A 17,011-nucleotide genomic window follows, 5' to 3' on the forward strand; every position below is an offset into this window, starting at 1 on the left:
GGTGCATGGATCCTGGCCTTAGGATCGTTGCTGCAATGATCAGACTAGGAATGGGGGAGGGGAGAGAGGGGGTCTAGTCATGTAGAGAAAAAAACCAAAACTTGGGTGATTGTGAATGAAGGCTGATGGCTTCAGGATCCCAGAACTAGTTCTGACTGAGCAGGCAGAAGAAGGAGAAACAAGGAATTATCAGGCCAAACTAAATAAAATTCCAAAGTGCAGCAAGAACCATAACAAAGACAATTCCAGGATTTTGGTGATGGTCCGTGTTGTCTCTGGTCAGATGGCATTTCTGAGGAGACAACATATTTTCTTGCTAAAGCTAAGCTTCCATCTCGTTCCCCTAGGATTATGCTGAGTTCTTCCTGCTCCTCCTTTTATGGGATGCCTTTTATTTTCTCTGTCATCAACATGTGCATTTCTTCTGTCTTTCTCCTTTGCTTCTCCCATCCCTTTTTCATTGTGCCTGGATCTGTGGAGACGGACTCTGCATACTAACTCTACACCTGTTAGAGGAAGGCGGGGGTGGGTGTGATGCAGTGTATAGTTGTCAATCTTAGACTGAGGAAAGTGTATTTGATGCTGCCAGTATATGTAAAAATGAATATACACTATACATCTCCATTGATTTGAGCAAGGAAGTGTGTGCATGCAAGACAGTGATGATACACATAGGAGTACATAGATCCCTGTCACCCTCGATTTCAGGAAGGAGTGTGAGTGTACGTGTGTGGGCAGCACATGTCCTCATCTCTCTTCCTTCAAGTGGCTCACTCATGGATATCTCTTTTTTCCTGACAGGTCCTTGCTTGGTTTGAGGAGGGTGAGGAGACCGTCACTGCATTTGTGGAACCTTTTGTCATCCTGCTGATCCTCATCGCCAATGCCATCGTAGGAGTATGGCAGGTAATGAGAGCAGGGTCTGGTAGATGAAGCCTAGGTGATGTGTTTATGCTTTATTTGAAGGAAGGAAGGAGGGCCTAAATGTTGATGGTTTGTTATAACCAGAAGGCCTAGTGTCTGGGTTGGGGTTGGCCTGAGTGCTGCAATGGGGGTTCAGTGGCAGTCTGAGCTTTTCTGGGGAGTGGCAGGGATACCCCTGAGTTCCAGCTTGAGAAGGGGGGATAGGGGAGGGGACGCAACCACTTGAAAGGAATGGAGGGCTGAGAGACACACTATGGCATCATTTCCGGCCTGTGGATGTCACTTCCAGTCGGAAGTGATCTGCTGTCTCTGCCTTATGCGGACAATCATCTCACCACTACAGGCCAGATTAAAAACTCTCACGGGCCATAGTTTGCCCCACCATTGGGCTGTATGATCAATGTCTTTTATATCCAGAGAGCAAGGACTGGGTATTGTTGAGTGTTTGTCCTGGCCAAAGAGAGGGCCTATGTTTGCTACATCCAGAAGGGGATGGGGCTGGGTGCCTTTTATATCTAGGGGTTGGAAGATGTCTGTAACATCCAGGGTAGATAGGGTCAGGGTTTTTGGCTTCTGTTATATCCAGGGAGGCATGGCCTGTGTGCTAGGCATATATTCTACCCATATCTGTAATAAGTACCGCATGCCATATAGCTGCTTTCCTTTTGTAAATGGAATTTTTAAAACTATCTTTATGCTGAGGCTGTTCCCCTGTATAAATGCATGCCTCATGCACGATGTATTCATGCATCCTGTATACTATGGGGCCAATATACAAATAGTTTGTCCAACCAAGTTCAGGACTCAGGCAGACAAATCGCGGGCTTTTAACATTCCAGTTCTCTGACAGCCTCCAAGTTATCCGGCTAAGCTTGGGGGAGGGGAAAGGGGACCTTGAAGCTCCAGTCACACAGATAGTGAGAAAAAGGGATACTGGATACTTACATGCAGCAGTGACATTGCGTCCGTCATCTCCCCAGGCCATTGGAAGGGATGCCGTTGCTGTGGGCCAGCACACTCTCGTGGCCCATAGGCTATGGTTTGGCCACCCCTGCTCTAGCATAGCTCTCATCAATCATCTTCACTTTAAGCTGACGAGGTCTATCTTTTCCAGTCTCTCCTCATATGGAAGTTGTTATTAATCCGCAAAGCATATTAACGTTAAAATCAAACCGCCTAATATGCTCCTAACAAACAAGATTAACTTACACACTTAGTTTATTACCTTGAATTGTTACCGTACTATAATGGCACAAGATTAATTTGTAATCTATACCACCCATATTTATCATTATCGTGCCCTTCTGTAAACCGTTGTGATGGTTATCTAACTTAACGACGGTATAGAAAAGTTTTTAAATTAAATAAATAAATAAATAGTGATTCTTCTTGCATTTCCCTCTAACTTTTATAACAGTATTATGTCCTTTTGGCATGTGTGTATATATATATATATATATATATATATATATTTATTTATTTAATTTTTTAATTTTTAGCCTGCCTTTCCAAAGGATGTTCAAGGTAGCTTACAGGATTATTAGATTTCAGGCATAGTAAGTCCTTGCCCCAAAGAGCTTACAATCTAAGTGGATACCTGAGGCAGTGGGAGATAAAGTGACTTGACAAAGGTCATAAGGCGTGTCAGTGGGGGAAGTGGGATTTGAACTGTGGTTTCACTGGTTTTTCAGCTCATTGCTGTAACCACTAGGCCACGCCTTTTCCCCTGCCGCTTGCGTACTTGCTGGTTATGGGGCTGATGTACTAAAACCCACACTAAAATTGGAGCTAGATATTAGCATGGGTTTTACTTTATTCATATGATGGATACCCCCGCATTACCACAGGATGTAGTAAAGTAAATGGCATACAAATGCCCAGCGAGTAAAAAAAAAAGCACATTAAACAGAAAAAGTGAGCTTTTTTTTAAAATCACAGGCCATTTCATGCCATTGAACTGCAAATCCGCATTTAAAAAAAAAAAACCGGCTCTTCTCCGTCGTGCTTCGAAGATGACGGGAGGTAAAGGTGCAGAGCCGCTCAGAAGAAGAAACCTACAGCTTGAGTTGATGCTGCTATAGTTCTGAAATACTTATGATCCTCTGGCGAGATTGGTGACTCAAAGGAGAACTGTCCCGAGTCCTTGCTCCCGACTCCATTACTCCAGAGCAAAGATTTATGTAGCAGGTCTGCAAGCCCGGAGATTGAAAGAGACAGACGCGCTTCCACAAGCCGCTCCTCTCTCTGGCCATCCAGCCATCGTGCGAATTCTCCCGTCCAACATCTTTTTGGACAACCGATGACAGAGACAGTCTTAAATGGAAGAAGGGGAGGAGCGTGATCATTGAGCCCCTATGTTTTGGAAAAGAAAACGCTTTTTAAAAACATAATGAATGACAAAGCAGGGAGCTAGCCATTCAGTGGGCTCATGGCCAGTAGGTTTTCAGGACCTAGAGGAATCAGTTGCAGGGTGCTCTTGTCTGGTTGTTAATCTTTGTGCCCTGAAAACTGTGTCTTAAGAACATCTGCAGGGGAGCTTCATGCTGACTCCAAAAGGGACACCCCCGGTGTGCTGCCGCTTTTCTACCGTGGAAAGTTTAACTCCTGCTCTGACTCAGGACTTCAATTTCCCATGGTAGAAAAACAGTGTGCCGGGCAATCTTCCCTCTAACCCACCTCTCTGCATTGCTTGGAGTAGCTAGTTACCCTCATTCAAAGGGAGATTAACGCCCCTGCCCTAATTCTAAAACGGGATTTAAATCAGGTGATAGCACGTGGTTTTTTCCATGCTAAACCCCTATTACATACCAGGGTTTTGTTAGCATGGAAAAATCTGCGCTAAAAACCTGGTTAAAACCCATGCTAGGTTCAGCGGAGCTTACTACATCAGCCCCTGAGGGTGTGTTGCTTCCATAGCACTTGAATGCATGTGTGCTGTAGGTAGGTTTCACGCTTTCAGCCTGCCTGCAGCATACTTGCCCCCTGCATGCCCTGTGCATAGCAGGTACATATGGCACAAGTACTGTGTACGTGCTGGGTAAAGGCAGCAAGTGTGCTGTATGCACTGTTCATACATAATCTAGTTGTGTAGTGCAGTTGTGCAGTTCTCTGCGTGTGCTGTGAGGATGGCTCCTGCATGCTTATGTGCCTGCTGTGTCAATTTCGATGGCGCCGAGTGGGTTCTTCCTTTTGCCCACTGTCGGTCTTCCCCCGCCGGCCCATGTGTAGCGGGTACAATGGCACTGGAGCTCGGTGACCTTCTCTCAAGAGCTTTTCTTGTCTTTGCTCGTCACTTGGCAGGAAAGAAATGCAGAAGATGCCATCGAGGCCCTAAAGGAATACGAGCCAGAGATGGGGAAAGTGTACCGGAGTGACAGGAAATCGGTGCAAAGGATCAAGGCCCGAGAGATTGTCCCCGGTGACATCGTGGAGGTGGCTGGTAAGCAAGCAACCATAATGACACTAATCCTTTGACTGATAGCTTCAGGTCAAGGTTTAGCAGATATAAGGCCATCCTGAAATCATGGAGCAGAGGTGAAAGGTTACAGGCTTCTTGGATCTCACCGCTAGGCTGAGGACAAATCCGAAATTTAAGAGAGACTGGCCTGCCAGCTGTGGGGGTTTTTGAGGGTAGGTGAAGGGGGCAGGAGGTGGATCAGTGGCGTATGGAACTGAATGTACCCATGGGAGGTCCACATTTAGGCGCTGCCTGGCTGTGTTAGTCAGCCAGTTATACATAACCGGCTAACTAGTGGTGTATACTCAGTGGCGCACCCATGCCGCTGAATATACCCAGCACAACCGGCTAACTAGTGGTGTATATTCCGTGGCGCACCCATGCCACTGAATATACCCAGCACAACCGGCTAACTTTAGGACAGTCCTACATCCCGACCAGAATTAGCTGGTTAACTTCTCTGGCTAGCTCTGCTCCTCCCCAGAACGCCTCCCATCTCTCCCGGACTGCCCCGGACTTACCCAGCTAGAATTTACCCGTATCTGGGCCGAATTTAGCCAGGTAAGCCATTCAGACAGATAACTATTCAAACAGACGGATAAGTATTACATTACATGTTTGAATATGGACCTCTGTATGTTTTGGATGGGGTTAGGGGGACGGTAGGAGAAGGCTTAGGGAAGTGGGGGTGCAGACTGTGCCATCAGATCTGAATGTTTTGGAAGGGGGAGCAGTAAATGGTTGTGGGGGACTGTGAAACAGACTCTCCTCAGCTTTGGATGTTTAGGGGGAAAGGGAGTAGGCAGTAGGTCAGTGGCATGTGGAACAGGCTGTGCCCTGAGCTCTGGATGTTTATGGAAGGAAAGTGATTCAGGGGACTGTGGGACAGGCACATTCTCAGCAAGAACTGTTAATAAACCATGAAAGATGGTTCCATCTCTCGCTCTCCCCCTCCCCTTCCCTCCTCACTTGTTCAGTAACAGGTGTCTGTCACTCACTACTCTCCCATTTCCCTCTCCCCTTCTAGCACTCCCAAGCAGGCAAAACCTCCAAAGAGAGAGCTGGAGCCAAGGCGTCAGCTGTAAGGCTCCTGACCTCCAATATATCCTTCAGAGTGGCTGGAAGGGAGAGGGAGGCTGGGAGGGTGGAGCTGAGACAGGCCTCGGGTGCGTGCAAGAGAAGCTCCCCATGCCATGTATGGTCAGCTGGGAGAGAGCGGGCAAGTAATTATCAATGCCACGGCAGGAATCTGATGACACCAGGTTACAGAGACACTGTGAGATGGGGGCAAGGAGGACAGGCAGATGCTGGGTGATCCTTCAGAGACCTGCCAGGGATACTTAATGCTGTTATTAAAAGCCTTGGGATCAGAAAGTGCCCAAGGAGGTTGGGGGCTGAGATGGATGGAAACTCGGGGATAGGGTTACTGTGTTCTGAGAAATGAACTTAACCCCATCGGCGAGAGCACGGAGGGTGTCTGAGCCGGGAAGCAGCAGACATGAGAGAAGGAAGAAGGGAAGAGCGTCTTCACTGGCAGAACGAGAAGCCTGGCAAGGGGGAGGAATAAGGGAAGGGCTGTTGCTAGCAAGCCTAGATGCCTTGCATGGGCTGGAATGAGGAAAGAGAGAGAGAGAGAGAGAGAGATAACCATGGCTGGCAACATGATTTGCTTGGCAAGGGAAGGAAGGAGGAAAGAGAGCCATCGTTGGCAGAATATAGAGGGGAAGGGATAGGGCAGGAGTGCCATAGGCTTGTCCTGGAGTCTCTAGGAGGGTAAGGGTCGACTTCCAGGACCACCTGCTGCCTGCAAGCAGTCCTAGAGATGGCTCATAGGACATTGTTAATAAAAGAAATCTAAATAAGTGAATCAGATTGATTCTTGTTGTCAGCCTGTCGTTAGTTTTATGCATCCTTGGAAACTGTGGTCCAGACAATGTTTTCAACATCAAGCTTAAGATGGAGGAATACAGCGTAAGAAAATATACTAGGCTACAGGGCATCCAGTGTTTGTGAGATAGATTCAAGAATATTATATTCACTTTTATTTTTAATGCAATGAATTCATTTTCAATGTATTGTTTTGGTGTTTTTTAAAGAACTGAATGGAGCTAGCATACATACCCTTCAATAACATCCATTAAACTATATCTTACTAAAATCTTTAAAAATAAGAATCACAGTATTAATGAGTTTTTTAATATAATTCATTTTAGGCAATGCATTAGAATGGAGCCAACTGCACATAAACTCTTGTCTCAATAATAAAAGAATTTGAAGGAGCCCAGTCCTTAAAATCATCCTTCCATATGACAAAATCTCCAGCAATAGGTTCAGATAGAAATTGTCACCCCCAAAGCACTGTGATTGGCAGGGAAGAAAGAGGCTGGGGGAGGAATGAGGCAAGGGCACCTGCCCAGGTAACACAAGGAACCCAGCAGGGAGAAGAAGTGAGGGAGGAACACCATCTCTGTCAGCAGGATACAGGGACACAAGCAAAAGGACACAGAGAAAACGTGTCCACCTATATTGGACGCATGGCGAGGGACAGGAAAAAAAAAGGTTAAATCAGTACAGGTTTGGAGCTTGTGAGCAGTAGTGCCAGCCGTCAAGGCTTCAGCACTGTCTACTGCCCATTCGTGCCCTTTTCGTATACATTCATAATTCATTCACTTTGAAAAATCTCTCTTAAGTGGAGAATATACTTGATGCTGTGCGTAACCTTTTGCCTCCCCCATTGCAGCAGCAATCAGAAATCTGATAGAAATATGCGATATGCCATTTTAATCAGCGTTCAAAATGGAATCAAACCATGTATAATTAATAGCTGGTGTGCCCACTGTTAGCTTACAGAATGGCTTTAAAACGAGCAGGGTATGAACACAAGAAACTTTGAAATAAATCGGTATCATTTTCCAAATGTAATGAGACCAATTTTAAATTTTGACGCAAAGTTTCGGTGGAATAACGTCCCTGACCACTTTCCTTCGACATTAATCTCTCCACCTCATCTTTAATAATGGCACCTATGCTTTCGGCAGTGTTCAAGTCTGGAGAGTTCCCCGGCCAAATGCCGTTACCCCAAAAAAATCAATGCATTGGCTTGCATGCATGGTGTCTTATCATGGATAAAAGTAGCTTTACCTACCTTCAAAACATTTTCTGGATCACTCAAAAATGGAATAACATTGTTGGCTAACCTTGTATTCTAAAACTAGGCCCATCCCAAGATTCCCAACATTCTGTGATTATCCACAACATTTTCTTTACTGTGAAAATGACAAAAAGACCAATGAAAACAGGGTTTCTGACAATTTGGCAATAATGTTCCTCGTCACTAATTTCATTCAAAGTTTTTGACAAGCTTAATCACTTTCCAAATTTGGCTTTAGAACTGACCAAATGAAAAATTTGTCAGAAGGTGTTAAATGAAGGAAGTTCTCTTCATGTTAATTTTGTAATCAATTCGCCAGCCAAAGACTGTCTTGGATATGGGTTTCAATTTTTAATAGTTTTGAAATAACATGAAACGACTGGACACCAGCCTTGACTCAATAACGATAAACTGTTCGTCTGCCATCCGTTTTCCTCCTCTCATCCAAAATCATTTGTGCCACCTGGTAACAGCTTTTTTTTCCTCTTGTTGCTGGAATTTTCAATAATTTTTTGGCTTTCTTGACACAATTTTAATGGTCGACCATCACCAAATTCCGTAAAACACTTGTCGGCAGTCTTGCCCCCATGTCCTCTGAATCCAGCTTTCGCTTTGACCTAATTTTTCGTTAATCCACTTTTTCGTGATAAAGTTTGCTCCAGCATCACGGGCCTCATGAAATGCAATACACTTAATATGGTCAATCTGATGCTGTTTCTCGCTATCATACGTTCTGGCCATAAATAATAAGTAATGTGTAAGGTACTGTTAAATTCCAAATTGAATGGCCTACAAAATGGTACAAAAATTATATTGGTGGGATAATCCAGTGGAGGCAAAAGTTATGCAAAACCCAGTATCTCACATTTACTTACCCCATGCTTGGATTAGAAATAAGGGGGCATTAAAGTTGCAAACTTTTAAGGAGTTTCCTTGGGAATTTTCAAATATCAGTAGTGAAACAGGTTTGTCATGGATGTGATTGTCCAGAAAATGGTTGGGGTGGATGGGTGGGTCCAAGAGGGGAAAGGCAGCAGCCTACTGAACAGTTGAGGGGAGAGGGGAGGAAGGGGACTCTCGGAAAGGATGAACGGTGCCAAAACCAGGAATTTTTCAGACAACTGTGAACATTCTACCCTGAGGGGAATAAAATCAAATTTAGCAGCTTATACCAGAGAACCGGTAACATAGGTGGGAAGGGAGGAGGGGTCTTGGAAATCTCATGGGATTGCATTACTCAAGTGGGTTGCATTGGAATTATTCTAAGCTTAATTTGGGGTTTCACAGGATTGTTCTAGTCTTGCCATGGGAATGATAAAAGGAATATTTCATTTCATTTATTACAGTTTTATATCCTGCCTGTTAAGCGTGTTATCCAAACGATAGTACAAATAAAACATACATAATAAAATTATAAAACAGAGCAAAATAATCATAAAAACATAGACAGTCATGGGTCATGAAGTAACTTACAAGAGCAACACTGAGACTGAAACAAACAATAGACAGTACTAAAATAACTAATAAAACAGATGACCTGAAAACATTATTTTGCTTCAAAAGCCGCTGTTTTCGTATCTTTTATTTATCTGCTCTGCTGCAGATAACATAAATGACAATGTAACGTGTCAAATAAATAAACGGGCTGACATGATTTGTCAAATTGAAGAGAGCTGCGCCCATATAGATGTCATTAAGGGTCGCAGAGTTTAAAAAGGAAACAAACTATCTTGCCTTCATGCTTCTATGGCTGTGCTGTTATTAGTAAAAGACTATGTAAACTTGTGAAGAGAACCAGTCTTTCACTGCCTTGCTAAATTTTAAGCAATTTGACTCTGCGTGAATGTCAAGGGGGAGAGAGCTGCAAAGCAGGGAAGCCTGATAACTAAGTGAAGACTCCCTAGTGGAGTCTAAACCGATAACCGAAGATAGGGGGAAGATCTAGATGTCCTTTCTGAGGTGAACGAAGGGAGTGGGATGGGAAATGTGTTTATAAAAGTTTAGCAAGATATGAAGGAAAACCAGAGTGGATAGCCCAAAAGGTTAGACAGGGAATTTTGAACCGGACGCAATACGAAATGGGCAACAATGTAAATGACGTGTGACAGGGGTATATGTGACAGGCAGCACGTGGAGCATTAAATGAAACTAGTTAAGATAAAAGCTTGATCTCAGTGGAAACATGCTTCAGAAAGGATTCCACAAGACTACAACGGGAAGAGAAAAAGTGACCCTGTCTGGCTGCTCTAACAGGTTGACAGACATTTGCAATGGTTGGTTTGGAGGAAGAAGGGTCTAAGCTCTCAGCAGAGGAGTCTGGTTGGGGTTAAGGAGTGAGAATTTGGGTCAGCTAACCCCCAGGCTACCATGCATCAGCAATTTCCAGTGATCCTTCCCCAGCCCCTGCCCCTGCCCCGCAGTGCGATACCTTCCAGTTGATAGGAGCTGAAGGGTAGTGCTTCTTATCTGTGGCTGCCTTTTTCTCTGCCGGCTTTGATCTGATGTTTGAACTGCGCGGATGGAAGCCGGCAGAGGAGAAGGCGATTGTGCTGGGGTGGGAAAGACATATTTATTTATATACCGACATTCGATCTCAATTGAGATATCACACTGGTTTACATTCAGGTACTGTAGGTATTTCTCTATCCCCAGAGGGCTTACAATCTAAGTTTTGTACCTGAGGCAATGGAGGGTAAAGTGACTTGCCCAAGGTCACAAGGAGCGACATCAGGACTCGAACCCTGGTCTCCTGGTTCATAGCCCACTGCTCCAACCACTAGGCTGTTCCTCCTCCCTCTCAACCATCACAAATGATGGTGGTGCGCAGGGAGAAAGGAGATGATGGACTGGGGAAGGGGAAGAAATGATATATGTGCCAGGAGAGAGAGAAACGATGCTTACGCCAGAAAGGGGTGATGTGGGAGACAGGTGAGGCTCTTGACAGATGGAGAGAAGTGGAAGAGAGATTATTCTTGTGCTGGAGGAGGGAGGGGGTTAGTAGAAGAGACGCGATGCTTGCGTTGGTAGGAAAGAGATGATGCTTGCTGTGTGCAGCCGTGCACAGGCTGATCCATCCCCTAGGATCAATCCTGGTAGGGAGTCACTTAAATCCTGCTGGATAAAGGGTCAATCCCTCTAAGGCTTGTGAGGGAGAGGGTGAGAGATCCCTTGCTCTCTCCCCCCCCCCCCCCCATGTCTTCTCAGTTTTACTTTTGACAGATTTCTCACTGTGCCCAAGTCACTCATTCGGCATTCTTATCGCCTTTGTTTCCTGATGGCTTGCAAATCTTCAGCATATTTCTAGAAAGGAGCGGGAACGGGAGGCCTGTCATCATAACACTGCGCTAAAAATAAGCTCTCGACCCAGCTGCAGCTAAGCAGCTAAGGTTTCTCCAAGGGGAGGGGGAGGGCATGGCTCTCTTGATGGGAATGGTGGTGGTGATGGTGGGGGTGGGGGGGGGGGGAATTACACAATCCTTGTCTGCTCACACCGAGTCTGTTTCATGATGAGAGAAAGCACAGAGGGCACACGAGGGCTGGAGAGGTAGTGTCAGGACACATTGGGAGTTCAACTTATTATTATCATCAATCGTACAGCACATAGCAGATGTACACAGCGCTGTGCAGAGACACATAATGGTCGGACCCTCCTCCTCGGAGCTTAGGATCTAGTCAAGACAGACAGACAGACAGGACGCACAAAGAAAAACAAATAAGACGCTTTGAGTTAAGACAGCAAGAGTGTGACTGAGAAGATGTAAGGTAGGAGGAATTAAATTGAGGAGGGACAGCTTCTAAGTGAATATATGAAATATGACATTTGGGGGTCTGAAAAGGTTTTAAGGAGAGCCCTGGTTATGAAAGTTATTGCTAATCAGCCTTTCCTTGTGTAGTATGAAGTAGGTGTAGAATACCAGTCATAGTAACCTAGCAATGACGGCAGAGAAAGACCAAATGGTCCATCCAGCTGCCCAGCAAACGTCTTATGGTAGCAGCTGCCACGCCGTGCAGGTTACACCCCTGTTTCTGTTAAAAATAGTCCCCAGTCTAGAGCTCAGACTGATAAAGCTGTTATGTGAACAGGAAGGACCGAGGTCAGGTATTAAAAGCAGCATCAAAGGGGTGCATTTTCTGGCTGGATTTGAATTTGATATGACAAGGAGCCTGATACATGTGTTTAGAAAGGCTATTCCAGACATTTAATGCAGGAAAGCACAGAGAGAAGATTTGGCAATGGGGAAAAGTTTTCCTGAGGAGAAAAATGTGGGGAGCTTAGGGAGCAATAAGAGATACCAAGAGAGAATTTGAAAAGAAGTTGGCTTTAGAGGCAAAAACTCATAATAAAAAGGAGTTGGTTGGCCTAACCACGCCCCATTTTTTTTTTTTTTTTATCGTGGGCATTATTTCCACGATATTTATAACGATTTGATGAATCTAGGTCTCAATTTGTACCTAGGGAATAGCCACTGCTAATAGCATGGGATTTATTTAATGTTTGGGTACTTGCCAGGTACTTGTAACCTGGTTTGGCCACTGTTGGAAACAGGATACTGGACTTGATGAACCCTTGGTCTGACCCAGTATGGCAAGTCTTATGTTCTTAAGAGAAGGCAGGTTCTGTATCATATTTATAAGTATGGTGTTAAATGAATGTGTCCATATCACATGCACGGTCCCATTCCATCCGTGGGAGTTCCCTAAATTCCACAGTTTAACCTTTTATTATAGACTTTATAATGAACTGCATATTTACAATGTATCCCTTCACCCTAAGCTGCCATTCTGAGGCAGGCCAATGGTCCATTGAGGCCAGGGTCCTGTCTCCAACATTAGCCAATCTAGGTCAGTTAGAAGAACCCAACAAATCCTAATAGGAAAAGGCCATTCCCAGAATTATGAAAAGGAAACACCCAAGTCTACCTGACTAATAATTGCTTATGGACCTGTCCTCCAGAAACTTCTCCAAACCATTCAACTTGGCTGTACTTTAATCACATTCTTTGGCAACATATTCCATAGCGTAATTATTCATTGACTGAAAAAATACTTTTTAACATTTGATGTAAATCTTCCTCTAGTTAATTTCACAGAATGTCCTCTAGTTCAAGTATTGTTTGAGAGAATGAATAATCATTTCTTATTACCTTGCTCTACACCACTCAAGATTTTGTAAACCTCTATCAGCTACTTGTTCTCCAAGCTGAAGCTTTCTAACTTTTAAGGAAGCAGTTCCACCCCCTTAATCTTTTTTTTTTTTTTGCCCTTCTTTAAACTTTATCTAATGTTGCTATTTCTTTTTTGAGATACGGTGACCAGAACTATACAGAGTACGCAAGGTGCGATTGCAAAATGGATCAATACAAAGGCATTATATTCCCTGTTTTGTTGTCTATTCCTTTCCAAATAATTCCTAACATTCAATGTACTTTTTTTGGCTACTGCTGCACACTGAGCTGAGGATTTCACTGTGTTTTCCACACATTCCGAGATCCTTTTCCTGAGTGGTAATTATGGAGTCCAGCATTGTGCATCTATAGTTAGGCTTAGTTTTCCCTATGTGCATCACTTTGCACTTGTCCACATTAAATTTCATCTGTGATTCCTCACAATCTGCTTGTATTTTAACAATTTTGTGTCATCTGCAAATCTGATCACCTCACTCTCTGCTCCCTTTTCCAGATCATTAATGAATTTGGTAAACAGCACTGGTCCCAGTACAGATCCATGGGGTGCTCCACTATTTACCTTTCTCCACTGTAGAAACTGACCTTTTAGTCCAACTCTCTGTTTCCTATCTTTTATCAGTTACCGATCCACAATAGGGACATTGTCTCCCATCTCATGACTTTTTAATTTTCCGAGGAGTCTCTCATGAAGGACTTTATCAAATGCTTTCTGAAAATCTGGTTGCACTGCATTGACTGGCTCTCCCTTATCTACATGTCTATTTACACCTTCAAAAAATCCTAATAGATTGGTAAGGCAAGACTTCCAATGACTAAATCCATGGCTCTTCCACAGTAAAGCCATGTTTATTCATATGCCCAGTAATTCTGCCCTTAGCTTCCAGTATCCTGCCTGGCGTCGACATCAGGCTCACCCAGCTGTAATCTCCTGGATCACCCCTGAAGCTCTCTCTAAAAAATGGCATTATATTGGCCACCCTCCAGTCTTCAGGTACAATGGTTGCTACAATTGTCTCCTCCTGCCTCTGTTTCCCACTTCTCCTTTCTCTCTCTTTCTAGTTGGTGACAAAGTTCCTGCGGATATTCGGCTTATCGCCATCAGATCCACCACCCTGCGTATTGACCAGTCCATCCTCACAGGTAACTGCTATCCTCTAGAGGTAGGCACATACATATTCACTGCAGGTCACCCAGCGATCAACCAGATCATTCTGATACCTAACAAAAAAGGTTCCTTCAGGGAGATAGAGATAAAAGCATTGAATGGTTTATGACTGTTTTATCTCCCTGTTTCACTTTGCCCATCTGTCTCTCTCACTCTGTCATACTTTAGGTGAATCTGTCTCAGTAATCAAGCACACAGAAACTGTCCCTGATCCTCGTGCTGTCAACCAAGATAAAAAGAACATGCTTTTCTCTGTAAGTACTCTCAGGCTTGAGATCAATTTGCATCTTATTAGCACAACCCATAACCCAAGACTTGAGATTGGTCCATTTTTTATGTATACACTCTATATTCCAAAACTTAGGATTGATTCAATATTTTATCTATTCCACCCTTGACCTAAGGCTTAAGACTGGTCCATATCTTATGTGTACAACCTGCAGCTAGGGACTTAGTTTCCATTCATGCTCTAGGCATGGGATCAATAAATGCCTTTTCTCTATGGGGTATGGTACATGGTTTTATATTATTTGTGTATATAATATACTATGGGGCGGATTTTAAAAGGCCCTCGCGCGTAAATCCTTCCGGATTTAGGCGCGCAGGGCCCTCGTGCGCCGGCGCGCCTATTTTGCATAGGCCGCCGGCGCGCGTAAAGCCCCGGGACGTGTGTAAGTCCCGGGGCTTTCGAAAAGGGGCAGGAGGGGGCGTGTCCTGGGGCGTTCCCGAAATGACGTGGCGTATCGGGGGCGTGCCGTGGCGTTTCGGGGGCATGCCCGGGGGCGTGGTGCTGGCCTGGGGGCGTGGTCGAGGCATCCGGACCAGCCCCCGGGACCGGAGGACGGAGCGGGGCTGCCAGCCGGCGCGCACAAAGTTACGCCTGCTTTCAGCAGGCGTAACTTTGCCGACAAAAGTAAGGGGGAGGGTTTAGATAGGGCCGGGGGGTGGGTTAGGTAGGGGAAGGGAGGGGAAGGTGGGGGGAGGGCGAAGGAAAGTTCCCTCCGAGGCCGCTCCGAAATCGGAGCGGCCTCGGAGGGAACGGAGGCAGGCTGCGCGGCTCGGCGCGCGCAGGCTGCCGATTTTGCGCAGCCTTGCGCGCGCCGACCCCGGATTTTATAAGATACGCATGGCTACGCGCGTACTTTTGTTTGCGCCTGCTGCGCGAACAAAAGTACGCGCTCGCGTATCTTTTGAAGATCTACCTCTATGAATTTGACAAACGTTCCATGATTCTGTTAGAATCTTTGTTTCCTCTCATCCAGGGCACCAATGTTGGAGCTGGCAAAGCTATTGGTGTTGTGATTGCCACAGGCGTAGGCACTGAGATTGGTAAGATCCGTGATGAGATGGCAGCCACAGAGCAGGAAAAGACACCACTGCAGCAGAAACTGGATGAGTTTGGTGAGCAGCTCTCCAAAGTCATCTCCCTCATCTGTGTTGCTGTCTGGATGATCAACATTGGGCACTTCAATGACCCTATCCATGGTGGTTCCTGGATCCGTGGTGCTATTTATTACTTCAAGATTGCCGTCGCTTTGGCTGTGGCTGCCATTCCTGAGGGTAAGTCTGGATGTATTTTCTCTGTCACTTTCTCAGTGTTCATCTGTCTCGGTGTCCAAAACTAGCCTGCACAGATGTCCATGCCTAAGACTCAAGGAGGCAGGTGAACAGGAACTGAGATCCCAACTCTTCTCAATCAAGCAACTAAAGTACCTTCAAATAGTGAATACCTAGAAGCAAAAACCCTACTGCTAATCCTGACCTATCCAGTCTTAGAGATGAAAGACTCTCTATTCCTGTGCCAAAATCCTGAGCCATCTGTTCCTAAATCTGAAAAGCTCTTGAAACATCCAGTCCGAAGTATAAAAGTCTCTGTATTCCTGTGTCCATCTGTTGAGCCACTAATTATGCTGACCATAGAGATGCTTCACTTTGTAATGTCATTATCCTTTTGCCTGCAGGTCTACCTGCTGTTATCACCACCTGCCTGGCTCTTGGCACCCGCCGTATGGCAAAAAAGAATGCCATTGTCAGAAGTCTACCATCAGTAGAGACCTTGGGCTGCACCTCTGTTATTTGCTCAGACAAGACTGGCACACTGACCACCAACCAGATGTCTGTCTGCAAGGTGAGAAAAGGGGTTGCCTTTCACTCTTAAATCACTGTGATGGCCTTTTTCTGATCACTGTGGAGGAGGGAACACTGATACCTATAGGCTGCCTAGGGACCTCTGTTTTCATTTTTTATTTATTTTTCCTCTGAATTTATCAATGAGAGAAATTAGTGGGAAAAAAATGACTTGCCTTGTAATAAGCACTGATAAATTCCCAGGAAAAATAAAATAAAAACTGAAAACGAAAGTCGCTAAGGACGCCTGGTGGAATAACGGGGAAGATATTACAAGTGTTGGTAACGGCGTCTTCAGTGGGCCAGTTTGTTTCAGGAGACATTGCAGATGTCGGTGATGGGGGTCCCTAGCGGAGCAGTGTTTGGAGATGTTACAGATGTTAGCGGGGTCTCTATGGAACGGAGCATGGGAGGAGGTGTTACAGATGTCAGTGATGGGGGTCCCTAGTGGAGCAGTGTTTGGTGGAGATCTTACAGATGTTAGCAGGGTCTCTGTGGAACGGAGCGTGGGAGGAGGTGTTACAGATGTCAGTGATGGGGGTCCCTAGCGGAGCAGTGTTTGGAGATGTTACAGATGTTAGCGGGGTCTCTATGGAACGGAGTGCGGGAGGAGGTGTTACAGATGTCAGTGATGGGGGTCCCTAGCGGAGCAGTGTTTGGAGATGTTACAGATGTTAGCAGGGTCTCTATGGAACGGAGCATGGGAGGAGGTGTTACAGATGTCAGTGATGGGGGTCCCTAGCGGAGCAGTGTTTGGTGGAGATGTTACAGATGTTAGTGGGGTCTCTATGGAACAGAGCGTGGGAGGAGGTGTTACAGATGTCAGTGATGGGGGTCCCTAGCGGAGCAGTGTTTGGAGATGTTACAGATGTTAGTGGGGTCTCTATGGAACGGAGCGTGGGAGGAGGTGTTACAGATGTCAGTGATCGGGGTCCCTAGCGGAGCAGTGTTTGGAGATGTTACAGATGTTAGCGGGGTCTCTATGGAACGGAGCGAGGGAG

General features: G+C 45.4%; 1 protein-coding gene across 2 annotated transcripts in view; it reads left to right on the plus strand.

Moving 5' to 3' along the window:
• ATP2A1 (ATPase sarcoplasmic/endoplasmic reticulum Ca2+ transporting 1) overlaps positions 1-17,011 on the plus strand; it is a 47,738-nt gene that overhangs the window by 8,030 nt on the left and 22,697 nt on the right. For both annotated transcript variants that reach the window (XM_029607095.1, XM_029607096.1), the window contains exons 4-9: positions 802-906; positions 4,225-4,363; positions 13,778-13,858; positions 14,052-14,137; positions 15,146-15,443; positions 15,845-16,011. In XM_029607095.1, the coding sequence (XP_029462955.1) occupies positions 802-906; positions 4,225-4,363; positions 13,778-13,858; positions 14,052-14,137; positions 15,146-15,443; positions 15,845-16,011 (876 nt within the window). The remainder of the gene's footprint in view (positions 1-801; positions 907-4,224; positions 4,364-13,777; positions 13,859-14,051; positions 14,138-15,145; positions 15,444-15,844; positions 16,012-17,011) is intronic.

This window comes from Rhinatrema bivittatum, chromosome 6 (genome assembly GCF_901001135.1).
Source record: "Rhinatrema bivittatum chromosome 6, aRhiBiv1.1, whole genome shotgun sequence".
NCBI classification, from domain to species: Eukaryota; Metazoa; Chordata; class Amphibia; order Gymnophiona; family Rhinatrematidae; genus Rhinatrema; species Rhinatrema bivittatum.